The sequence below is a fragment of the Drosophila serrata genome, unplaced genomic scaffold (assembly GCF_035046125.1).
Source record: "Drosophila serrata isolate PLE 108 unplaced genomic scaffold, ASM3504612v1 contig_376, whole genome shotgun sequence".
Classification (NCBI taxonomy): domain Eukaryota; kingdom Metazoa; phylum Arthropoda; class Insecta; order Diptera; family Drosophilidae; genus Drosophila; species Drosophila serrata.
The window spans coordinates 3085806-3112854 of NW_028257274.1; the positions used below are offsets into that span (position 1 = coordinate 3085806).

At 41.5% G+C, this 27049-nt stretch overlaps 1 protein-coding gene across 43 annotated transcripts in view; it reads left to right on the top strand.

The window, feature by feature from the left end:
* heph (polypyrimidine tract-binding protein 1 heph) overlaps positions 1–27049 on the top strand; it is a 199905-nt gene that overhangs the window by 131717 nt on the left and 41139 nt on the right. For 20 of the 43 annotated variants that reach the window (XM_086839783.1, XM_086839777.1, XM_086839784.1 and 17 more), the window contains one exon: positions 24895–25018. The exons of 8 other annotated variants lie outside the window; for them this stretch is intronic. In XM_086839783.1, coding sequence (XP_086695909.1) covers positions 24895–25018 — 124 coding nt within the window. Of the gene's footprint in view, positions 1–1104; positions 1147–24894; positions 25019–27049 lie in introns of those variants that run through there. 15 more of the 43 variants (XM_086839761.1, XM_086839768.1, XM_086839760.1 and 12 more) reach the window with 2 other exon arrangements.

Sequence of the window (27049 nt, forward strand, 5' to 3'; positions counted from 1 at the left end):
CAGTCATTCATATGCATATTTTTGCACTCAAAATCGCATTACGAAAGATGGAACCCCCGGCGTATGCGTAATTTCATTGCAGGCGGTCGACCACGGAAAATTGTATTTGGGAAAATTTGCCAAATGCAATTGTCACAGCGTGATTTAGCTGGCCAAAATCGATGACAGGACTAGGACCAACCAGGGGACACAGGACTCTCTGTCTGTGTGTATTTTTGGGGAATGAGAATGTACATATATGTCCGATAGAATGAGGAAAAGAGGAAATCAATTAGTGCAAACATATTTGGCAGGGCGCTAAAAGCCTTGACGGATGATGATCGATAAATTAGGCGAGAGCCCTCCGGCGGATGTGTGATATTACTGCGTTTATGTACATACAAATATATATATATATACATCGATATATTTATGAACTGTGGGGAAATTATTTATTTACAAGTTAACGCTTGACCGCCTGCTGATGCTGATTTTCCTCCCCCACTCTGCCAGCTGATAAATATTTGATGGGCCTTTTTTGTTGCCATTCAGCCGGCGAGCCTTGTTTATTTAGCAACAATTAGCAGCTTACAAGCCAGGCGTATTATTGATTTCCATATGCATAAGGATTAGCGAATGTTTCTGTATCTGTTTCTTTTTTTATTCTCACAATATTTCTCCCCCATGAAACATGCAGCATATTTTCTATGCAAATGCTGTGTGTGTGTGGGTGTTGGTGGGGCAATAATTAATAATTTAATTGCTTCTGTTTATCTCTTAATTAAAAGGGATTTATTTGACCATTACAATACAAGCACATATACACAGCACTTTACTTTTTATCGCCTTTGCTAATTAAGTTCCATAATTAATGGCTCAATATACAGTATACATATATGTATGTATATATATTGACAATTGAAGCAAATATATTATCCCCTTTACGGCACCCACACAAATCTCTGACCATCACTTGTCAATGAAGATGACCACAAAAAGTGATTAGGGACCGGAGCTTAATTAGATTTGATTGCTCAAAAGATTTGACAAAACCAATTGCAATAAAGCAAATTCAACATGCTAATCAAATTGTCTCTTTCTCTCTCTTCTCCCTTTTATTTACAGGTGAGTTACCCACAAGATTATGGCCAAATGCCGGCTCAATTAGTAAGTAGAAAGACCGACAAATTCCACTCCACTCCACTCCATGTTCACTTCCACTTCCATGGCGGGTCGAGGACTACAGAAGGCCTGTCAGCAGCAGCAGCAGCAGCAGCACGCCCTCAAGTATGCTACACTAATTTAATTTCAAGGCATATTTGCAGTGAGTAGCGTCTTTTCTGCCTATTTGGCACAAACCTAATTAGCCGCGAAAACAATGGCAACGAACCGCTGGCAGCATAGCCAGCGTAGCCTCCTCTTAGTGAGCGGCCCGGCTAATTTCCATAATTGTTATTATAGAAATTCAGCAGCCATAAACAAAAGGTTAGTTACTTGCCTAATGACTTGAAGTGCGTCCTGCTTGGGGGCACCCAGGACTTTAGGACTCCAGGACTCTCTGCTCTGCTCTGCTCTGCTCTCAGTTCCCTTGACTTGATAAACATGTAAATGCGCTTATCATCCCGCTTGGCAGAAAACTTTGCCCAAGCCTCTCTATCAGTTGATTTTTTTGAAGTACACGTTACGAAATAATTGGAAAAGTAATTAGCTAAAAATTTTAGTAATGTGAAGGGAAGCTGTGTGCTGATTTCCTGAAATAATTTATGAATTAATTGGATTGAATTAATAGATATTGCTAAGGAAAATAAGGAAATATTAAAAGAAATATTACTTAAAACTAAGCTTTAGCCAAAGAAACTTATAAATCAAGGATGATAAGGAAAAAGATAAGTTTCCCAAACTTACCTTTATCTTTCTTTAGTTTTTCCTTGGATCTCTAGCATCCGGTACTTAGTCTTGCATTATAAATACTGTAAATGAACCCCTTAAAATCTTCCTAATACTCTTTAAAGATAATTTCTCACCGTGCAGATAAAAGCCGCGCATTCATAACCCGACAAAAGGCGAAACCTCTCAACCAATGCGAAAATGATAGCTCACAACTTTTCAACTATTTGCCAGGGAACAGAAGAAGACAGGGTAATAGTAGGGTGGTGGGTGGGTTTTGTTTATATTTTCTGTTTAGTAGTCACCCTGCCAGAAGGGGAAGTGGCCAAACAACCCAGCACTAATTAGGCTGTGGCGTTGATTTTTATGCGCCTCAAAATTGAAACGAAATAGCCGACCCGCGTGCACTAAACGCTTTTAAAGACAGATCTTAAAGGCCATGCTAGGAACTTTTACGAGGCGTAGACAGCCAAGTTAAGTTAAGGAAGGGAGGCTGAAGTCGGGGAAAAAGTCGGCCTACAAAAGTTCTACGTTGAACTTTACAACTTTTGCAATACTTGTTGGCCCTGCGCCGCATTCAGTTGTTTGTTTTTGCGGACTTTCGGGACCATGTCCTGGACAAAGTGACGACTTCAACCGGACGCCTTTCAATTATTAATGCCACTGTGTGCCACTGCCATTGCCATTGCCACCGCTGTAGTGTAGTTTAATTAATTAATTTGACAAAAGTTTCGAATTGAACTTCAGCAACAGTCTGGCTGAAGTCGGTTTTGTGGCTTTAAAAAGCCAGTCTTAAATAAGACCCATCAATAAGGCAAAATAACTCAAAAACATACCAGAGAGCAGAAAAAAGAACACAAGAAAAAATCTCAATAAGTAAACAATAAATTAATTGTTATTTGCATGCAAAGGCTTCTCTCTTTCTACGTCTCCCAAAACAATGGACAAAGAAAGGAAAGCATTCTTCTGGCTTTTCCATTCACATTTATTGTTTTGGCATTTTTGCTACCTGACCCCGGCTAGCTTATGGGTATTTATGAATTTATGAATATTTCAAATGAAGTTTTCATTAAGTGCATATGTATGGACATGGAGTAGAAAATCCTTTGACGTCAAATGCAATTGTTGCTGGAATTTGCTTCGACTTTATTTGAAGCCTGTTTGTTCTATACACACACATTTCTGGGTAAATTCCTCTGTTGCCTAGATTACGAATTTAATTAACAATCTGGTTTTAGCTTCTCCTTGGCCACCACCACCTGTACCTGTACCTTTCCCTTTTTTTTTTTTTTGTGGGCCAAAATCGAAGTTGCAACAGGAACAACAAAAGGGCCTGGCGCCACGACCTCAAAAATGTTTATGCCGCACTTCCGTTACTGGTTTTGCTGCTGTTGCTGTGTTGCTGCCGCATGAGTTGGCTATAATTAAAAATGCTATTACTGCCAACTTCATATAAATTTTTAATTAGCAATTTTTGCTATTTTCCTACTTTGTTGCCTCAACTCACGCCCACCACCAGTCCAGGCCATTGTAGCTGCTGGCTGAACTTTTTAAATTAGCACTTTGTTAAACACCCTGACGAAAAAGGTAGCATCCTACTCGGCATAAATTGTTTTTTAAAAGGATTTCGTCCATTGCCCTCCTGTTCTTTCCCTGCTCCTCCTCCTCCTGGATTTGTTTGTGGGGCCACAATTTTTGAGGCAACCAAAAGAACGCGTGCCACGGCAGCTGTTCGCACGCATTAAGCTCGTTGTGGTGCGGCAGCTGTCATAAATTTTTTAGATAACAACAAAAGCAAGAGGACATGCCACACATACACGGCAAGAAAAGTGTCCTTTCATAGATGCTGCTAAATTATTTAGTAATCTTAGGGCGGGAGAGGGTAGAAAATGTATAAGAAAGGAAGGTTTGCTGGCACTTAAAGCCAAAAGAACCCGTATTTAAAGTTTTGAAGCTAGCGTTGGATTATTTCCCAATATTAAACCTTATATTCATTTCTGTTTGTGTTCCAAATAAAGGCGCAAATAAAACCAAAGCCTGCTTATTTGCGCTTTAAAACTTGATTAGCATACAAAAGGGGCAACAACGCTGACTCTTGGCTCTTTGGTAATTATTAGATTTTATGCATGGCCGCCGTATTACCACTTTTCCCAACGACCATAAACATACGCAAATATTGACAATTATGGCCTATAATTTGACACCCATCGGTGGCAGAAAGGACGCACGCATGAAGCCAACAAAGGGGTTAACAATTTAAATTAAAAGAGCATCAGTCAGGCAACGGGCTCTCTCACATATGAATATACATAACATATATATACTTTACGATTCAGCAGCTCTTGTGTGTTATTTGCCATACCATCCCTTTCCTCCCCCCGCTCAAAAAACACGCACTTTTCATGCATTTTAATTAAAATTAAGTTCATTTTTATTACCATCACCAGAGGGAGAGAGAGAGAGCGAGCTAGTAGTCCAATTTTTACAATTAAATAAAGATTTTATTATCATATGCCAGCACGTCGTCTTTGTCTGTAAATATTTAAGCTGCAGGCAGGCAGCAGGCAGAGCGTATAAAATTTACTTGAAGGTGTCGCGTCGGCATATTTTAAAAGCGTTTTTGTTACCACCACCAGGAGCAAAAGCAGCAGCATCGCGCCAGTTTACTTAGCCAACACACACAAGCAAGGAACACAGAGAGCAAGCCGGCCCTTCATATATGCAAATTTATGTGACATTGCGGCAAGCACGCGTTCACTTTGGCTTAAGGCTCTTTCCTCGCCCAAAGGAATTTCCGGTGTTGTGTGTGGTGTGTGTGTGTGTGTGTGTGTGTGTGTGCGGTGGCTTTTGTTTTCTAGCTGATGCTGCAGCAGACAAAATGTGGCCCAAATGTATGCAAAGCTTTGTTTAAAGTGTCATACAAGCGATATGAGACTGGTGTGTGTGTCTGTTTTTATGCGACTTGTTGGCAATTTAATAGCTCCGCGACCTGCTCCGCCGTTTATGCATATTTAATAGTTGCTATTTTTGCTAAGTGCTCGAAATTATCGTCAGCAACTGTGGCATCCACCGAAAATCTGTCGCTAAGCTCTTAAGAACATGAAGCATTTCAGAGTTTTGCAAGAGGCCAGTCATTAAGAATGCACAGGGAAAAATATCACCTGTCATATATTCAAGTGTTTTTTGGAATGATTTATAGATAGGAAATTGTGTATTTTCTATGAAGTAAAGTTGATAATGAGACAAGTTAAGTCTCTCAAAAATTGAAGTAACTTCTTTACTGAAATATTTAATTTCTGAGTCAACAAAATCTTTGAAAATATAATATAAATAAAGGTATCTAGGTAGCTACAGAGTGGTTTATATATTATATATTTACCATAAATAAATAGACAATGGTAACCTCAATTTTCCTAAAATTTGTGACAGTTTGGAAATATTATTTCCCTTTTCTATTTTTGGGTGGGCACATGACACAAAAACCCACTAATTAAATGTCTGCCTGTGTCTGTCCCTGTTCCTGTGCCTGCGAAAAGTTACACTCGACCCTCTGACTCCCTGACAAGTTACACAATTAGCAGCTGGCAAACCGAAAGTTGCTCAAACATTTCAATGAATTCTCCAAATTCTACTCCGACTCCCGTGCAGAGAAAAGTTTAACAGCCACCGACAAAAACCCATTTTCCGGTGCCCAATGAAAATTTTCCATCAGATGCTAATGAATTGCTGTAACTGACTTGCTTCTAGTTCCCAGTTTCAGGATTTATGCCATGAAAATTCAAAGGTAAATAGCATTTTTACCCTCAGAGAGGGTTGCGGGCAAACTTTAATCAAGCGATCCCTTTGTTTGCCAACCCACGCCTCCCTTTGCGCTCTATCAAGTTTGCATCAATTTCAATATTCCCACTGTTTTCATTTAATTTCAGCAACTTAAAACTTAATTGTGCGCTTCCTCTTTCCCATCTCCCCACCAGAGTGTTTTTTTGCTTTTAAATTTGCAAAAATTAAAGCAAGGAGGAGGTCCTCGCAACAGGTTGCCACAACACAATCTCTCTCTGAGGGCGAGAGTGAGAAAATGCCGGGGAAAACACCGAGTTGAGATTGCAACGCAGCAGGTCCCCGGGTCGGGTCTTGTAATTTGCAGCACAGCCAGCGACAGCGGCGGCAATGATAGTTTTCCCACCGCTTTTCCAACTCCTCCTCCTACTTTGCGTTATGAATAGCCATTGGAGCAGGCGAGGAAATGCCAGGAAAATGCTGGGAAAGACCTGAGTACTGGTTACTGCCGCTACCCTCCCCCCAGCTTCATCATTTAAAAGCGCATTAAAAAGTTTTTAGATTAATTTCGCTTCTTGTTTTTGCCACTGTTTGCTACTTACTCTTCACTGCTGACGTTTTGTTTTCGCTTAATGTGGCGAATTTTAATCCCAAATTGCTGAAATTTAAAACTCGCTGAAATTCCTTTGCATCATTTTATTTTTGGGGGGAAAAAATATGCTTATTTTTTCTATCTTCCTTCGTGGCAGCAACAATTGCTCCAGTTACTAATAGGTTTTTCGTGTTCCAGGACCTCCCTCACATACGTTTATTCATGAGCTAACATGCAAAGAGTAGTGCTTGCTGCTGCTGCTGCACTGGCAATTCAATAGCTTTTACCTTTTCAATACACATTTGCCAAATCATCAATATTTTTCCTCATCTTGCATCTGGGAACGATACACAAGCATCGCCCCAAAGTGGAGGAGGATGATGCACTGGGAAATGTTAATGATAGGGGATAAATATTATGGATTTCTAGAAATATTTTGATATAATATAGGAATTTAGTTGGGGGAATATAATATAAATTATATTTAAATTGTACAATATATTTAGTAATTTCTTTTGAAATCAAAAACATGCTTAAAATCAATAAAAGGCCCATATATACCTTTCTAAAATTCTTCAAAAAATCCCCTTAAATCCACCTTAAAACTTCCTAGAAAACTCCATAAATTTCCGAAAAAAAACCTTCTAGAAAACCACCTTAAAGTTTATATATATTTTTTCTCAGTGCCCCTTCTAGGGTTAACAATGTTTGCTCTGTCTGCCAAAGAGGTCTAGGTGATCCAGGGGGTTTAGTTTGGGGTTTGGCTCTGGCACTCGCTTTCACAATCATTTTCAATAAATTTATCTGCAATTTCAGTGGATCCCCACTCACACACACACACACACACACAAGAAGCTCCTTGTTGTCGCTCGAATTCAATTCCAAGCAGATTTATTTTTTCCACCCAGTTTTCCCATTCATAATTTCCATCAAAAGCGGAGGGAAGCCCCGCTCGCTTTTTCTGTAGGGCTTTTTCCTACTGCTGGCTCTTCTAATCCGTTGCTGATAATTCATAGCGCAGAATGCGTGTGCTTTCAAATGTGATTTTATTTGGGTCTCCACTTGACTGGATCTGCCATACTATATATATAGTACCGAATCCTTTTTCGAATTTAATTTTTATTATATTCATTTCTTTGCGGTTTTTTCGGGGGAGGTGGGGTGTCGACCTTTTTCGCCACAAATTATACGCAATTAAGCAAATTTGTCTAGGTCCCCGAAATGAAAAAAGGAGGAAAAATAAAAATCAAAGCTCCTTGGTCTCAGGTCACTGATTAACAACCCCGACAGCCGGCAGCCGGCAGCAATCCTATGAAAACAAATTGCAAAAAAAGGATAAATAAAAATAAAGAACAATAACAGGGAGCAACATGTAAATAAATGCAAAGAAACGGAAAGACAACTAGGAAACGAGTCTCTACAATGCGACGCCGTCGTCCTTTTTCCATGCACTGGCGAAAAATCAATGTGGAAAATATGAAAATTAAGAATAAATTAGAAAGAGGTTCGCTAAAGCTTAGCCTTCACTTTGAGATATGTGAGAAGCCTGCCATAATAATTCCAAATATTTAAATACAACAAAAACCGCATTTATTTAAAGCTTTTGAAAGTGTTCGTATTATTTTTTGAAACAATAATTTTTCATAGAAAAATCCTTACAATATCTACAGTGTATGAATCCTGGGTTCATGTCCGGTTCGTCCTGCGGTTCTCTAAGAGATGGCGGTGGGACATGGCGGGGGCGAGTTCATTTAACTTACGGCGCGTTTCCGATTTACCGCAAATTTGAAAACCAACAAACAGCCAAAAATTTGCCCAAAGGCCGCTTCTGTGCAATGGCAAACAAAAGGGGCAAAAGCCAACAAGTAAATACGATAGGGAAAGTAAAGGATAGCAAAACGGGAAAAATCCAAGGGAAGAGGGAGGAAAAAAAAACAGAGAAAACTCTGCTGAGAAGCTGGGGCGAAAATTTGTAAAATTCAATTTTCGCCCAACCCTTTTTGGTACATTTTTTTTTTTGATGTGTTAACACTTTTAACTTTGATTTATGCAAAAATTTCCACTTCACTTTGCACATGGCCAACAAAAAAGTTTTCTCCTTCTGGCCCGTTGATTTGTTGATTTCTAACAAATATTTGTGAGCTTTTCCGATAAAAAAATATCCCCAAAAAAAGAAGGAAAAAGAAAATACAAGGAAAAGGGATGGACAAGCGATGACTGTCAAACGTTGTCGTGGACCCCATCGTCAATGAATCATGGCGTCATTCCTTCTGTCACCTTTTCCCCGCCACATACTACAGATATTTGTTCTGGTCGGTCGTCGTCTGGCTTGATTCTTTTATGTGCCCTCGTGTCATCCGTCATCTCTCTCATCGGATTGAAGGATTTTTCCCCCCCTCAACTCTCGTTAGTGTCACGGACCAACACTTCCGGTTCACTCAATCCGTAATCCTTCGCCAGGAGGTGCCTTTTGTCTACGCTCTTCACTCATTTATCACTGAACTTGGCACACTCTCGATTTAATATCAATTTAAATTTCATAAATTTCATTGCCAAAATGCGAATGAGAATTATTCATGACTGCCCCTTCATTAGCCTTGTCATCATCATCATTATCATCATCATCAATGTTGCATTATTTTTAATGGCAATTATGAATATTGCACACACGACCGGGTCGGGATTTTTTTCTAGCAAATTAAATGGATCAGTCCCGCAAGAGAGGGACTCTTTCAATAATTTAATTGCCCAAAGAACAGGAGGCGTTGCAAATAAAAAAATAAAAACAAATATATATGGTGCTGCTTCGCAAAAACATTAATAAACCGGAAGCACAGCACGAGCTCTCCTGGCGGAAATGGGCGAGAAAAGAAAAAAACACACAGGACACCCGCTGTGGGCCGCGGGGGGGAGTGGGGAGGTTGGTGTTTCCCTTAACACACAAAAGTCCAAGCATGGGTTCACTCGCCCATCATCAACAGTTTTGTATGTTTATCTGTGCGCGAAAATGCATTTTTGCGTACAACATACAACATAACCGCAACAGATGCGGTCGCTTCAATATAAATGCAGTTACAAATGGCGGACCTCCTCCATTTTTTTTTCGTCATCCATATGTCTGTGTGTGTGTGTGTGTTGGTCATTATAGCTCTTGTCAGTGTGTGTGTGTGTGTTTTTATGGTCCCCCCGTGTGTGTGCGTTTGCCTGTTTTTTCCTTGGTCATTTCCGTTTTTGTTGAGCCTGCCTGCCTGTCCATTATGCCGGCTGTCCTCGCTCATCACCAGGCGGGGCGGAAAAGTGTGGGAAATAATTCGGGAAAAGGGGTTACACCAAAGAGAGGGAGAGAGAGAGAGAGAGGTCCTGCAACAATGCAGCGGTCATTTGGCTGCCCTGACTTGTGCGGCATATGTTCACTTGGCGAAATCAGGTGCAATTTTTATAGCCCAAACATATGTGCAATATTATCCTATTTACTGAAATGTCTTCTTTACTTATATCCTTCTAGATATCGTTTGGCCTTACTTTAGATCTATATCATCCACAATAGGTTCATGTATCTTCAACATTTTCTACTACAATCTCTCTCAAATTGATCAATTTTCTTCCAGTGCTCGTCTAGTTGCATTAATAAAATGCATATGACAGACAACTGGGGAAAAACTGGCCAAAGGGAAAACGTGAAAAGCGATCAGAGAGTTAAAAACATACACACATACGAATAACGCTAATTATGGGACTTATAGGCGGGGCGTTGCACCTTTAAAGCGGATTTCTTGTTAAATGCATTTCCGGCGAAAAGCCGCTTTCCATCAGCTACCACACACACACGCAGGACAAACACAATCAAAGCGCTTTCAGAGCCGACTAATGAAGAGCAAATGCAAATGGTTGTGTCTCTCTCTGTTCCTCTAGATATATATATCACTGGAAACATCTCTCTTTCTGCGGCTCATTAATGCGCATAATCAAAGCGGCAAAAGCAGATTTCAGCCTCGCCAGGAAGCAGGCAGGAGCAGTGGCAGCATATTTGTCACATGATTACCGTATCAAATAACACGCAGACATAGAGACAAACAGACATCAAGGGGGGATTACACGAGGCCGAGACATGGCCATGACTAGCTGCCATCCTGCTAAACCATCCTGCAGCCAGGAGGCATCAGCCTACAGCCTCCATCCACCGATCAGATTGGACGTCATAAAGCAAATTTCGCGTTTCGCAACTGAAAACCACAAGCACCATAATTTGGCACTATCCACAGTCGCCAGCGGTGCCTGTTCGCAACGGTGCGGTGCGGTGTGGTGTAGTGGCCCAAAGAAGCGTCCAACCATTCCATCACATTCACTCAGCCAAATGTCCACAACTGCACCAAGAGAAATCATTATAGAAATCCTAATGCCTAAAGCAACCCTATAAGAAATATAGTCAAAGCTACCAAGGATCTATTATTAGATACTTCTTTCAAGACATCTTCCAACTCCACTATACTTAATAGTTAATTAAATACATCTTCTAAGCATATATAATTAGAGCCACATTAATTCCCAGTGCAGGCGGGTCATCCTTGTTTTTGGGGACATGGACAAGGACGAGGCACGATGAATAGGAGAAGCAGGCCGTCGGTCTGCGAGGAGCGGACAAAGACAGCCCGCAAGCGTGTGGCAATAGACAATGTCTATGCATATTTGTCATATGTGCAGTCCCGGCTCGTTGTGGTCCTGCTCTCACTCACCCTCATCTCTCTCTCTCTCTTTCACACAGGCACAGACACATCCTGCCAAAACTGAAATTGAAACTGTTTAGAGTCGTTGTTGTTGGCGCTGCTCCTCGGTCTTTTGGTCTATGTGTTTGTGTGTGTGTGCTGGATGCCTCGTCGCCTGGCTGGCAGATAATTTGCTTGAAAACCCATTTTCCGGTTGTTGTCTCAATGTGTCCTCTCTCTGTGTTTTTTTGTGTTTGTGTGTGTGTGTGTGTTTTGAGAGCTTTGTTTGACAACTTTTCAGGCCGTTTTTAGTGATCACTGTCACGGAACCGGTAAGGATCCACTTGAAGGCTTCGAGGAGCTGGCCTTTTTTTTACTCGTTTTTCGCCTATTTGTTTGTCGTTATGACCGCCATGAAATTCAGGTTTTTAAGCTGTGCCGCACATGTTTCGCGCTCTCAAAAACCTCTTAGGACAAGTGCAGCTTTGTTGCTTTTACGGCCCACAAAACACACTACCAATTGTCGCTGTATTTCTTGCACGAAACGCGAACTTACCTTTTGGCACTGAGCATTAAAGGGGACTTTTATGGTAGGTTTTTAGTTTTTTCTTTTAAATAAGGAAATTAGTCTTTATTTCTTTTCTAAATGGGGTTTTTAGGACTAAAAAATTGGTGGTCTTATGCTGAATGTCTGCCAATTAAGTTAAGGTTTCCATAAAGTCGCAATTTTTAGGCTGTACTAATCAATTGCTGATGCATTTCTATACTAGAAGCTTTCAGAAATTCCCTTTCTATTTTCTCTGTGTATAAACAGCAAGTAACGTTGCTTCTCACATCAAACGTGGCCCAAAATGTTGGCCGCCTTAGGAATACAGCACTTAACGGCATCGTTGGCTTGGCTTAAGTAGTCGCTGCCAAAAGAGACGAAGATTACTGGAAGAGCAACAGCAGCAGAAGGACCAAAAGCAGGAGCAGGAGCAGGACTAGTCACGGTCTTCTCAGCTATTCCATATTCATAATTGCTAATGGAATATGCTGTGACAACCGCAATGATGACGAAGTGAGAGCATAGCGCCCCATCGTCATTATCATCAGCCTCGTAATGACGATGACGATGGTGATTATGAGCTTACGGCCCACTACAAAGTGTTTTTCCTCAAACTCCCTTACCTCATACCCACATACAGATATATATATTTCCCAGAGCGGTTTTCGGGGGCCATTCCTGGGAGAAATTAATTTGCAACTTGCGAGACATTTGGCTCTGGCGTCTATTTACATTGTATATATTACGTATACGCCATGGCTGCTCGACTGCTTGACTGCTTGGGAGGTTAGGCCACAGCTGCTGCTTCTCGAAAAAATGTGGGCTAATTTCTAGTCGCCGCCCGTCACCTGCAGCTATTTTCACATTTTCTCTCATTCTTTTTTTCACTTTTGGCCGTGCTCGTTCTTTGGCTTTTTTTTTTTTTTTGTTTTTGTCAAGTTTTTTGGTGGCTGACTGGGGCTCTTTGTTAATTGGTTCAGTCACCTGTCTCTTGATCTGCCAGTCAAGCGCACACGACCCATGGAGTCGATGGTCGCACCACCATCGCCATTGCCATCGCCATAGTCATCAAAGTGGCACCACAACCGGATGGATGGTTGAAGGCGACAACGCTTGCAGGAAAATACGAGTGACGCCGAGGAAAAGCCATGGAGGAAGGAAGGACGGAAGGAAGGAAGCCGGATCCTTGGGCCCCGCTCCATTTGCCAACCCGGCCCAATGAACGTTTTAGATTACAATAGGTTAGGGCCAGAGTCCAGGGTGGTGGTGTGTCCTGTCCTGCCTGCTGGCCACATTAGCTAGCCAGTGGTGGCTAGACCGCAAAGTTAGCGCCCAGCGCTCCGCCGTCCGTCGTTAACTTAATTGGCCATCACCACCCACTTTGCGGGTTTTTATGGCAGCGTCGTCGTCGTCGTCGTCGACGACAACAGAGGGAACCCAGACCTAGACCCAAACCCAAACCCTAAACCCCTGCCGAACCTCTGGGCTCAGGAGAGAAACCCGATTTGAAACCCGCCCTCCCTTTTTTTGAAGGAACTTTGGCTTTGTCGACGCGTCGGCTGTCACATTTTTTGACATTTTTATTCAACATTTTTTTGCTATTTAGTTGGTTGTTTTGCCACTGCCCCTGTGGGCAGTGCTTCTGCTATTTTCTATTAGGGGTTCATTCCTTTTTATTCTCGGTTTTTTTTGTCACCTGAACGTAATGTTGTGGCATTGCCTACTTTTTAGCGCAGTGTCTCACAGTTTATGACTAGGAAATGCACTGGAGGAAAAGTAGGAAACTGTGTCCTTAGATTTCCTTCAAATTTGTTGCATTTTTAAAGCCTTAAAATATGAGAATTTATGTTTTTTCTGTCTTCATTCAATTAAATTATATTTAAAATCATTTAAAGTATTCCTGAATAGATTTTTTCTAGTGCATAATCGACTGGGAATGTGGCGACTTCTCCTTTGGCCTGTCGTTTACGCTCGGTTTGGCTCGGCTTTCTATTTTTTTGTGATTAATAGGTGTGTTAATGGATGTCATTTTGATGTTTCCGCCAGACGCATGTCCACAGGAAAACCGAGTCGTCCTGCCATCATCCTTACGGGTGACCCCCCTCCGTGACCTCTCTGCGTCGCACGCTTTTCGGCCATGCTCAGTTTTATGTTTAATTTGAGCATTTCTCGCTAATTTTTAAGGCTCGCCATTAAATGTAGATAATTTTTTATGCTTTTCTTTTGGTCGTCGTCCAACCGTCCAAATGTCCAACGTCCATTGCCATTCATTTACCATTTCTATGCCTAGGTTTATGGCCCCGCCCACCCTTTTTTTGTGGGCGCGTCGTAAAAGCGAGAATGTAACGAGCCAGCGTCACGAGCTTGTTGCAAGTTGGAAGCGGCTTGGTTTTCGGGACTCTTTCTGGGGCTCAAATGCTGCTGCCCCAGTTGTTAAAGCCTTTTATTTGCTGTCGTAGACAAATCGTTTAGGTATTCCTCGGTACTCGGTCCTGGGTCCTGGGTCCGCTTCCTTTTGCTTTTAATTACTCGCAAATTCGTTTTTAAAGTGCGCCCGCGAGTTGGCCAAAAGTGGCCAGCAGCACGAAAAGGCTTAAAATCAATAGCCAGAGTTTGGGTGGTGTACTTTGGTGGCTTTAAAAAAAATATGTGTTCTTGTTGGTGGTAACATGGCATAAAATGCAACATGTTTTTCGCCCATCCAATGGCCACGCCTCCTTCTGTTTTTATTGCCTTGAACGCACAGACACGGACAAAAGGGGTTAAGATTATAGGAACAAGAAGGATTTTCTTGGGGATAAATATTTATTTGTTAATATATTATGTACAAGAATATTATGGAATTTTATTTTACATTTTATTATGTGAACTGCATGGAAATAATCAATTATAATTCATAATTTAATTTAGTTATTATTCTAATAATTTTATAAAGTTCTTCTGAGTAAATTTTGATTAGGGTGTTAAATGATTTAAGCTTTAAGAAATTGTACTAAATTATAGTATATTAATATTGATTTTAATGCTGAAAAATGCTATGCTTGTGACCTTAGCTGTCTTTCGATGTTGCAGCAGGCGCAGTAATCGATATGTAAACATGCGAGTTTGCGTTTCGTTGAATGCCAAATGCACAGACGGGGCCATGCAGGGGGTGTGTTGCAAAGGGTATAAACGGGTTGAGTGTGTGTGCCTGGGTGTGTGTTCGGGGGTGTGGGTATAAATTTAGAAGCAAACACGCCGACAAACCAAAAAACAACGACGACGACGACGAACGCCAGAGCAGCGACAGCAACAAGCTGCAATCGCTGTGGCATGCAACATGTTTTTATATATAAATCAATTACTTACCAAACATGACGCCAGCAGAGGGTGGAGAGCGGAGGAGCAACGAGCAAAGGGAGTCCATGGATTTATGGCCATAAAGATGGGAATCCTTCTGTACGTTGCGTTCGTGCCACTCGGGTTTTTGGTATGTGCAACGCGGCCGCAAGTCCATTAAAGTTATTCAAATTGTTCAGCAATTTGATTAATTCCCGATTGTGCTCGCACATTCCACGGCCATAACTAACTTCGTTACGGGGATTGCCCTTCCATTTTCTCTAGTTCCCCGAGTAAACGAATTAACTATCTTTAAGCCCGATGCTTTATAAAGCCATATATACTCATGAATTTAACAAGCTAAATCGAATTAGCAGCCGCGAATATTAATTGAGCTTTCAGTGGGGGAAGCGGGAAGCGTGAGTGCCCTTCCAAAAATTTTAGAGAATCAACCGGAATAAAAATTGAAATTGACGCGTCAGATTTCCGGAATGAGGGAACGGAGTGTCATGGGGCATGGGGCATGGTGGCACAATCCTCGAGGGCTGAAATTTGTCAACGAAATTTTTCGGCCATGAATTGATATAAATGTGGGGGGCCCGGCGGCGAATAATGCGCTAAATAAATTGCGAAAAATTACATAAAATATTTAAGCGCATTCAAGTGTGGCGCTATAAAAAATGGCGGGGCATTAAAAATGTTTTTTTCCCTCCACTCGCTGGGTTTTTTTCGTGGCAAGTGAAAGCAAAGCGAGCGGCAAATGGCTGACAGGCTGAGGTGGAGGCACAGAAAATAGGAAGTAGGAAAAGTGGCAGGGGAGAGAGTCAAGGTGAATAGACAGGCACACAAAAGGAAAGGACGAGCAAGGATAACAGCCAGCAGCGGCAAACAAATTATTTGTACATATAGCCAGGGGCAAATAGCTGCCTGAATATTAGACATTTGAGAATTGGCATGGCGAATTTTGTTCATTGACTTGCAACCCCAGCAACAAAGCTGTCACACAATGAGAAATATTAAAGGGATATTTTAAAATAAAATGGGTATATTAAGTAAATGAGATGATATTTTATATAAAAGAAGCAAAGAGTGAAGGCTTAAGGGAGCTATAAATGAAGCCAGAATTTTACAGATTCTGTAGTTTTCTTATAATACTATCTCTAGTATTTTCCAGATTAAAAAGTTTTGTTGTTTTTTTCTGCGTGTGTGCACCTGCCATGCAAATGGGAGGAAGGAGCATATCCTGGCTGGCGTTGTCTTGGGGCGGAAGCTCTTTAAAGTCGGGCGCAGACAGAAAACAAACCGAAATGTTTGTTTCGCCGTCGTTTCCTCCCAGACCCAGACGCTTTTAATGCATTTTTTATTGGACTGCTGCCGCACAAAACGACAAGCAAATAGAGAAGGCCATAAAAATAAATAAGGCACACCGTTTCGAGGAGGGTATATGAGGGCTGTGTTGTTTCTGTTCTTTTTCCTTTTTTGGGTGGTGCCACACACCCACACCCTTCAATAATATTAACACCCACATGCCCAAGGGCGAAACGCGAGCACAGCATATTTTCGCTATTGCCATTGAGTGTCCAGCCGCCATAAATTTCAATGCTATTGAATTTTGTATGAACCCCGGCACAGAGCTCAGGGGTCCATAGGTCTCAGGTCAAGCTTTCATTCTCTCTACTCACATACGTGCTTCGTGGCCGCTTTAAAAAGGTATAATTTATTTTAAAAGAGGTTCCCTCAACATATATATATATATATTTATATACTCCGACCTGAACCGACCCACTGAGCATGGGCGGGGAGGGAGTGGGAATCAATATCCTGGCAAGATTTATGCCGCCCGGTAATCGTTGCTAAGGTCAGGACCAGGAATCTCTGACTGGGCTCATTAGAAATGCCAAACGGCAAATGCTTGTCATTTGCATATACACACACACACACGCATGCCAAAAACTCTTTGTGCACTCGGGGAAAAAAGGATATTACATGGAGTTTGATATATTATTAGAGAGTCCTTGAAATATTAAACTAATCTACTGATAAATCAATATTAAAAGCATCTACTTCTAATATTTATTTAAATTCATTAAGTTGTAATATCCTATAAATCTTAATAAACTCTTTCAATAACTACCTTTATTTTTCTCATATTCATATTTTTTATCCTTGAACTTTTCCCTAAGTGTCCTCATATATATATGATGGTGTCGCATTACAGGCGAGTGAATATCTTAATAGAGAGCACACAAGTCGCGTGGCTCGAGGAGCAAATAAAAAATTGCCAAAACTTTCGGCCGTGCGTAAAGTGTTGGAAGGTAAAAGATGTGCCAGGGAGGGTGTAGCAAAAGAATATCAATGAAATTGTCATACACAAGTAAATGCCCCGAGATAAAGAACGAAACCGGCATGATAAAAAAATAGAGAAAAGAAAGCCAAGAAGTCGCCAAGGAATAAGGAAAAACGTTGAAGGGGAAAAACCGTTTGCTACCTTTTGCGGGCAGGTGTGGGGGGAGTTTTTCTACTGCATTTGCTGTCAGAGTAGTCAGTGGCAGACAGAGATACAGACACTCAGATACAGATACTCGGGGAACACATGTTTTGAATAATTTATGCGGGCGGGCGCTCGAAATGTGCCCGCCAGGAGTTTCCCAGGGTTTTCTTCCCCCCCTCGATTTTTTCGCCCAAACCAATTGCTTGGCTGGGCACTAGGCCAGGCAAAGTTTTTTGCTCTCTCTTACACACAAACACACACATACTCACCCCGGAAAAAAGGTGATAAATGCATAAGCAGGAAAAGTTTTGCGCCTCCTTTCGATTTCGCTTTGTGAGGGACCAGAGTCGACACTGGAGTGGCAAGGAAGGAGTGTGGAGTGGCATGGAGTGTGGAGTGGAGTGGAAGTGGAGTGGAAGTGAAGTGTACTAATAGCGAAATTGCTACAAATCGTTTTGGCCAAACTTGTGCAAGTTTATTTTCCCCACTCACGTGCTCCATCTCTTTCTTTCGGAAAGTCAAAGCCATTTTTTCTCGCCTTTCGACATTCTAATTTAGCTGCGCTTCAAATATTTATGCAAACAAATTGAAATAAAAAGAGTTGCCCGTCTCTCAGAAGCAATAAAAGCCAAAGCGTAAATATTTAGTGGTATCCAAGCCGGCAGACTCTTCTATTAAAGGATGTGCTACAGTGTTCTCTCTCTATTGTGAAGCTGGCTTAAAAGTATAGCATACTTATCAGCGTAGCTTTAGTTTTCTTATATGCAAATTTAAACTATATGCTGTGAGCCTAATATTTGTTCAATTAAAGTGAAATTTAATATGTAGATTAAAGAAAAGCTTAATTATCTATAAAATAAGGATTTAAGAGATTAACTTCTCCGGAGCCTTCACTGTTGCATAAATTCGTCTTTCCCCCTTTTTTTTTTTAATAGAGTGAAAAAATATGAAATAAAATGTCTGGCAAGGAGTAGGATGAATGGAATACTCCTGCTCCTTAGATACAAGTATTTCATATTAAACTTGAGCACTGAGCCGGTGACTCGTTCTTGTTGCTGTGGTTTCCATACCCGCCACTCTAGCCCATTCCCAATCCATTCACCTTGGCTCTTGGCAAGGAACCGCAGCTGTTACACTTTGGCGGCATTTTCATATAATTTATTGCTACTCCTTGCTGCTCCTGCTCCTCCACGGCGGGCAGGTGGTTAGCTTTGGGTTTGGGTTTGGTGGATTGAGTAGGGTTTTCCCAGCCCCATATCATCCTTGTCTATGCGGCCGCAGCTACAAGTTGCGTTTATCAACTGACAACTAGCTAACAAATAGCGTGGCCGCCTGAGTGGTTGTCTCATTTGGGCCTACTAATTAGAATTTATTAGATGCCTTAGCTGGCACTAGCTTTAAAGACTTGCTCTTAAAGTCGTCCTTGAAGCTTGACTGAAAAGCAGAAACAGCTGCTGCTGGATGAACGGTAGCAATAATTGTTTTTTCAATATAGAGGATGAGAGCGCTCTGGGGTTGCACCGGAGATTGCCGCTTTGTTATGGCTGCAGTTTTCCGCTGTTGTTATTTTTACCTACATATGCAATTTTTTGCACCAAGGCTGGCATTTCCCAAGCATTCCCTCCATCCGTCCCTTCACATATTCTATATATGCCATCATCATCGTCGTCGTCATCGCCATCATCAATGATGATATTGTTGGCGGAAGGCAGGAACTGGGGGGGACAGTCGATAGTCGACATCAATGAACCGATCCGGTGCACCAGCGGAAATATTGAGTCGTATCTGTGTCGCGACCGAAACAAACACATGCGGATGAGGACAGATGGGGTTGAAATTATAGGACATTAAATTATATAAATATACTTGTGATCTTGTAACTGCATACCTTAAAATTGGTTACATTACTCCAAGAACAATCCAAGCTTAATTTTCCATTGTATTTTAAGCTTATGTTCTCTCTGTACTTATTTGTCATACGTCAAATGTTGTAATAATCTTTCCAAGAACATTCAAGGTTTCATTGGAAAATCAGTGTCCATCTTTGACTTGAGTTTAATAACCCTTTGCTTACTAAATATTTAATATCAAATAATACAAAAGGAGTCTTGGCAGGCAAGTAATCCCAAACAAACACACACTCTTTAAGCATTTGATCTCCAACGGACTTATGCTGATGACCGCTGCTGTATTGTACAGCACAGACAGTCAGACAAAACGAAAAGCCTTTAATCGACAGCAACATATTCGATTTTAATATTCATATGCCGTCGTCATAAATTCATGACAAAGAGAGGAGCTCTGAAGCACAACAGAGAGGAGGCCATGCAATATATGAGGGCGTTGATATGATGTGCCCGTACGGTACTGTGTCCCTCTTTTGCTACCCTACTCCTCTCTTAGTATCTGCCACAACCCGCACACACACAACGCTGGAGTTATTATGAACTCGTTGCTCTTCGTGGCTGAATTAAAGCCGAGGCAAGTTGACTGGATTCCGCTGACTCACTGCCTTTCCTCCTTTTGGCCATTTTGTGGCAAATGAAATTATGATAGTGGACGGCGACGAAAGACAAATCACAAGTCATGGATGGAAGCAGGAAAACTGCTCATTACGCAAAAGAATATTAGAACGACGGGCTGCCTTCTAATTTGGGCACTTTTATTTTATGCCTCGTGTCCAGGCAACTCTCTTCTCTTTGCCCGTTTCATTCGTTTCTCTCGAGTAATAATACCCGAAAAGTCCCCTTTTTTGACTGGATAATCACATGGTGTGGTATGGGTGTGCATATCATTTGCCTTTGCTCTCAATTACACATGATCTCTGTGAGTGTGTGCGTGTGCGTGAGCTCAGCTTTTCAGCTTTTTGCTCCCTTTTAAAGCGTCTTCGAGTAGAAAATCGCATGTGAGCCCCGCAATGTGAGAAATTAAACAACATCCAACCCCCAAAAGAAAAAGGCAAGGCCGACCGACCGACTGGGTCCAAAGGGATGGACAAATATGAAAGAGACAATGCTACAAGCACTTTATGCACTGTGATTAAATTGGGGTTTAAATTATAGATTTTGTAATAATATTTAGTGTATCAAATAAGTACTTTGTTGATTTATTTTGCTTAATTCTGGAAGTTAGAAATGCCTTGAGGTTAATTTCAACTAAACAACAGTTTCAAATAAAATTCCATTCTTTTCTTGAAAGATTTTATCTTACATGACCTTTTTTCTCTCAGTTTATGAATTGCTCATTACAGCAACAATAAAGGCAAAAGTGTAGGCTTTTTCTTGTTTTTTTTTTTTTTGTGCTAGCTTCTGATGACGCTGACACCCTTTGCTTCCGTCTCATCCGTACTCCGTGTTCCGTATTCCATAGTCCCTTCTCCGTATTCCGTGTCCGTCAGCGTGGCGCACTTCAAAAACTTAACCGTTAGGCATATGCGTGATTATCTTTCCACCGCTGCCTTGGACAACAACAAGGGCCACCGACTGGGGGAGGATGGGTTTTTCACGAGCAGATGGAAAACTGTAGAGATGGGGGGAGGGGATATCCATCCAGCTAGCAACCCTCAGAGGCAACAATTGCGCGCTGACCCAGTTACCCGGCAACAAAGGCGGAAGCAAAGGAAACGCGCTGAAAGAGGGACACACACACACTCACACACACACACACAGCACACACAGAGACAGTGATATGGAAGAGGAGACAGAAGGGGACTGAAAAGGCACATGTCATCATAGAAATCAGTGAGTGCCCAGAAAACTGCCCACGCCCTTCGGCAATGGGGCGTTGCTTACGTTGTGGGAGAAAATCTAGGGGGTGTGCGCTGGGAAAATTCATTAAAATGGCACAGAGGCGAGACAACAATGAAACGGTCCACTTGGGTTCTGTGCAGCGTTTCCCCCCCTTCCCTTTGGGGGCAAACTGGACAGCAGCTTATCGTCCTGGCCATATGTGCCACAAACGTACACGAGGCGGGCAGGGAGAGAGAGAGAGGAGTGGACAGAGGCGACTCGCACACACACACGACTCCCAGTTGGTAATCAAATATTTAGCATACTTTTTAGAAAGCATATTAAAATAACATTTCCGGTCAGCTTGGCAAAAAAGGAAATCGTCGCAAAAGTCCGAGAGTAAGCCCAACTGTGTGAGGGCATTAGCCCGGGTTTTTGAACCGTGTAATGCACACCCAAACCTCCATTACAACACTTGTGCTCCATCCTGCGAAGGCTATATCCTACAGAGAGAGACCTGGCAAATCCCTGTAGCATGCCACGCACACTCGCACACACTGCTGGGCGGCACTTGGGGAGCGTTAATGTGCCATAACGAATGCATTAGAGACCGGGATACTACATACTACTAAGTAAGCTCAGTTAGTTGGCCGACCACCCGTTCCTTTTTGCAGAAGGGATAGGGCATTTGAAAATTTAATTACCCGACACAGGCACACTTCCAGATAAAAAAAAGCAACAGTAACCAATATACATTACCCTAATAATGTCCGCAAAATAAGCCCGTGGCAAAAAAACGTATGTTACTCTTTTTGTGCCTCCAATTACATTTTGGTCAGGAAAATATGGCAAATGAAACGGAATTTATTATTAGTGCTAACTTTAATTGAAGCCAACAGGAAAAGGGGTTATTATAGGGAAATATAAATGGTAAAATATTTTAAGAAGAGTGTGAATGGAATTAATAAAATTAAATTCTTTATTCTTTATATTAAAAATTTACCTTAATTGATAAAATAAATAATTAAAAGTAAATAAACTGAAATAAATGTAGAATAGTGAAACAGAACGGAAAAACTGATATAGAAACATAAGAATTAATGGAATTAAGAAATACAAATGGTCAGGAATTACAATTGATAAAATAAATAATTAAAATAAATAACACAACTAGAATAATTATTTTAAACAATCAAGCTTTTTAGTTAACACTTTCCCATATAATTATGCTATGCTTTTATTTCGCTGGCAACAAGTTTGCCACATTTTTTTGTGGAGTAAGAAAAACATATGTTGAACACAATGCACAGCTTCTGCTGATATCATTACTCACACGCACAGAAGCACACACACGCACACCACTGACAGGCAGAGAGAGCTTCCGGTTTTCTCTTTTTTTTTCATTCGTTCGTTTTTTGTGTGTGTGATATTATCAAGTGAAGTGCTCCTGCGGTTTGTCTATGTGCGAGTGTCTGTCCGTCTGTGTGCGGGTGTGCGTTTTGGCTTTTCTTATTATTCCTATTACCACATGTTGTTTTTGTATTTAAGCTAATTCCTTTATGTGTGCGGATGTATATAAAACGTGCAGCCGTATAAAAATAAAAACCAACTAACAAATAAGAGAACAACAGCCGCCAGCAGGCAAAAAGCAAATAAGCAAAAAGCGAAAGCAAAAGCAGAAAGCTGAAAGCTGAAAGCAGAAAGCAGAGTAGCAAAAGCGCGCAGCATGATGATAAGCCAAGTGGCGAATTCAAGCGTAGTCAGCATTGATAGCTGATGTCTGGGAGCGGGGACTGGTAGCTGGGGGAGGCATAAAGGTGCCTACTTCACACAAAATTACCCTTTTCAATTTGTGCGGTGTGCAGAGTGTTCGGAGTGTGTGTGTGAGGTCTACTCTACTCTCCCCCTTAGCAATTTCTCCCTCGTTTATTGACTTTTTGTCATTGCCGCTAATGCATAGCAGCAGGAACTGAACAAACACACACCACACACACTCACACACAGTGGCATCCTGCTTAGCACAATACAGTCAGCATCAGCAGTAGCTGGGAGCTGGGAGCTCTGTAGCAGCTTTATTTTTATGGGGCGCATTACATTTAATGTTTGGCTTAACTCGGTTACTCTCGATGCTCTCTGGGAATCCGACTTCTGGCTTTTGGTTTCAATTCTGATTCATACACTGGGAGAAATAGAAGGAGAATAAATATTTGAGAGTAGAATTAAACAATAACAATAGATCACAAAGTCATCAGGCTTAGTTGATCATTAAAGTCTTTGCAGGACATCATTTCAGTCAGAAGCTTAAAACGCAGTGAAGGAATCATTTCCGACCCTAGAAATCATATATATTCTTGATCAGCTTCAACAGCCGAATCGATCTGGCCCTGTCATTCATAATTTAATTTTTTTTCAAAAATTTCAAAATTTTATAAGGGGTTACATCGTTAAAATTGTCAACAAAAGTTGACAAAAAATTTAAATTTGGTACTCCTTAAACTTTGTATGCAGTTTTGTTAACCTAATAAAAACTAGCATAGAAAAACTTTCCGAATTGAAATTGGTGCATTTTTGGCTTAGTTATGAAGATTTTCATGATCAAACTTCAAGGGTATTAGAACTTCGGTTTCCAGAACTTTCCTTTTTCCCTATTTTCTCAATCAATCTGCCTTGTTTTACACATCTTTTCAGGACCACTTTATGTCTTCGCATTATATTTTGTTAGGAACATATTTAGCAATACATTTTGTGATTAGCAACATAAGTTGAAGTATCTAAAAAAAATTTATATTCATACTTAATAATTTCCCACAATAGCATAACAACAATTTTCCTCAGTGCTTGCTCCCTTCGATGGCTGCTGCTTGTGCTTGAACTTCCGCTTCTGGTTTTGGCTTCGACTCGTTGTGTGAGTGCGGTAATTAAGTGTCACATGTAATTACAATACACTCATGTGCTTTGTAATTAGAGTTTAGCGCTGCAATAAAGCAAGGCAAAAAAAAACGAAGAGAAGCAAGCACAAGCAGGAGCAGAAGCCGAAACGAGAACCTCAGTGAGCTGCTGCTAAACCTGCTTAGCTTGGCTAATTCAGATGAATATTTCCCCCGAGCTCTGCAATTATTTGCACTGCTGTTTTTTCCTTCATTATTATTATTTTGGTAAGGGATTAACCATGAAAAGGGGAAAGCCAAGTGGACTTAGTTTTGATGAAGCTGCTGCGGTGGTCAGTAAATAGCTAAGCTAACACGGCCATAATGATTACCTGCTAGAGAGTCCGCATTGCCACAGTAATTTTCACTTAACCATCAACCTTGTTGACTCTAACCAAACCGAAGAACCAAACCTAAACAAAATCCTTGTTACCAAGGGCCCAGTAGCAGGACCCAGTTCCCAGTTCCCAGAGAGCTGGGCAAATGCTGCTCTGCTTTCACTATGAGAAATCGCTGTAATTTATTTAACTTGCGTAAATATTAAATATTTATATTGTTCTCTCTCTCTTTTATTTTTCTCTTTTTATGTACCGTACTCGTATACGTATATATATATACTTCATCTACTACAACTACACACCACCACTACTACTGAAAATAAAAAAAAACCATCTGTAACCATCTTCAACTTCTGTCTGTGCCTGCCCTGCCGCCTGTGCCTCAACTACAAAACTACAAACAAACATGAAATATATATTAAATATATATATGAAATAATAATGTATTAACCAACTGCCTGTGCCTGTGCCTACCTTGCTCCTGCTCTCCTGCATCTGCATCTGTATCTGCATCTGTATCTGAATCTGCTCCCGCTACCGCTCCTGCATCTGCATCTGTATCTCTGCACCCGCACCTGTAACTACCTCTGTGTTTGCCGTAAATCAGCGCGGAAGCGACGAACTTTTGAGTCAAGCAGCAGTCATGGCGCCCGCTTCCGACAATAACAATCAGGACCTGGCCACAAAGAAGGCCAAGCTGGAACCGGGCACAGTTCTGGCCGGCGGAATTGGTAAGTTTTCCCCCCTCAGCTCTCTATCTTACTGTGTCTCTTCTTTCCCTCTTTACCTTTTACCTTATACTTTATATATTTCCCTGTAAGCTGTTACCACCGCTTCGTCCTTTTGTCTTGGCTTAAGCTTTACCTTTACCTTCTACCAGTTTTTGCCTTTGTCCCCTGAGCGACGCTCAAGTTAAGTGCATTTTGCAGCCATAGTCTTGGGAGGCACATGGATGGGGTTTTTTTGTCTGCCAATTAGCCACGCCCACTGGGAACAATCGGGTTGCACGGGGAGAAAATAGGGAGACTTAGTTCTAAGGTTATGCAGGAGGGTATAATATGGAAACATAATGAATGGAAGAACTAGGGAATATCATTCAGATTTAGATTTATTTATTTTATAAATAACATTTATTTTACTATATTATTATTCAATGATTCTATGCATTCTATAACATGAAAAGTGTACAAAATTGATTCGAATTTTGTTCCCATTTTCCCCTCTTAAATTCTAAACAATTTTTCACCGTGCAGCATTAGACTTAAGCCTTCAACTTGGCCACAAAGTCGCCATGGCACTTGAGTGCCCCAATTGAAGGTGCGCGCCCGCGCTTTGATGCCTATAGCCAATTAACCTACTAATTAGCATGGAAAACAAGTCAACGGCAAAAACATTCTGCTTTCCCACTTTGTGTGGGAATTATGAAGGGGAGAAAAATCGGTGGGTCAGAGCGGCGAGGCCTTTTGCATTATGACCGGTGGCCGCTGACTGGTGGCCACGCACTGTGTCGACACATTAATTAGCCGCACAAATACACATATTCGGTGGTGGCGGCGGCATCAGTGGTGGCGGTGGTGGAGCCCCCCCAAAAAACCCACCCTGCATATGACCGCCGCAAAGTAATAAAGCTAATCAAAAACCGCACACCAAAACCCGACGAAACTGAAGCGAAACCAGCAGAATGAACCACACATTAGGCAAATATTTGACAGGCTCACAGGAGCAGGCAGGAATCACAGGCAGGCCTCGCTAACTGAAAACTGAAAGCACACCCAATCTACCCGCAAAAATCCAGTGGGCCACAAAATGATTGCCAGTGTAAACAAATCAATAGGCAACAATTTCCGCTGCTGAAATTCAAAAGTAATCGACTGCCTCCGCATGGCGATTGTTTTTTTGGGGGGTTGAATTTAATTAACGCCACATGCAGCCAGCGTCCTTCGCCGCCAGGTTGCAGGAGCAGGATATGGTATCGATATCCTCTTTTTTCTGGGGGCTATAAATGTAGTACGGGTGGGATTTTTGAAAATGCTTTTGCAATTTCGCTGTAATTAACAGCATTCAGTGCCGGCAGCCACATGGTGGCGGCTGATGGGTGTACTAGGTGTCCGGGGCTTTATATGTATGTTTTGCCACATAGAGAAAGGCTTGAGCATTAGCCGCCAGACAGTCAAAGGTCAGCGGGAAATAAAACAACAACAAAATAAAAAAAAAAACAAAAACCGGAAAAGGAAGGCCAAAAAGGGTGTAAAGGGAGCAAAAGGGAAGGCTGTGAATGGCAATCGACGGAAAGCGAGAAAAAATAAAAAAAGAGGAGAGTGTACGCAAAAGCGGAAGCATAATATTTATTTATTACTTTACAAAGGACTTTTCTATTAATTAAAAAGCAACAAGCACAGACACACACACACACCAGCAGAAAGAGAGAGAAGGATACTGTTAAAGAGAGATGGAAAGGCAGTTAGCGGTTCACCTTTACACCCTTTCCTCTCCCTTTTTGCCCATTGTGTTCAATGGCCGTCGCACAGACGACGACTTTGACCCAACGGCATTTTGGTGGCCAACCTCCCCACTCGCCCCCTTCTTTTTGACACCTGCCACCTGCGGCCATTTTAATTTTCCACGCAAAGTTCTTGAGCAAACACACACACACATAGGGGAAAAGAGCGAAGGCAACCATTAGAGTCGCGCTTAAAGAGAAAAAGAAATCCCAGTGGAAAACCCAATGAATTCACATCGCACACTTAAAGCTCTCACACACA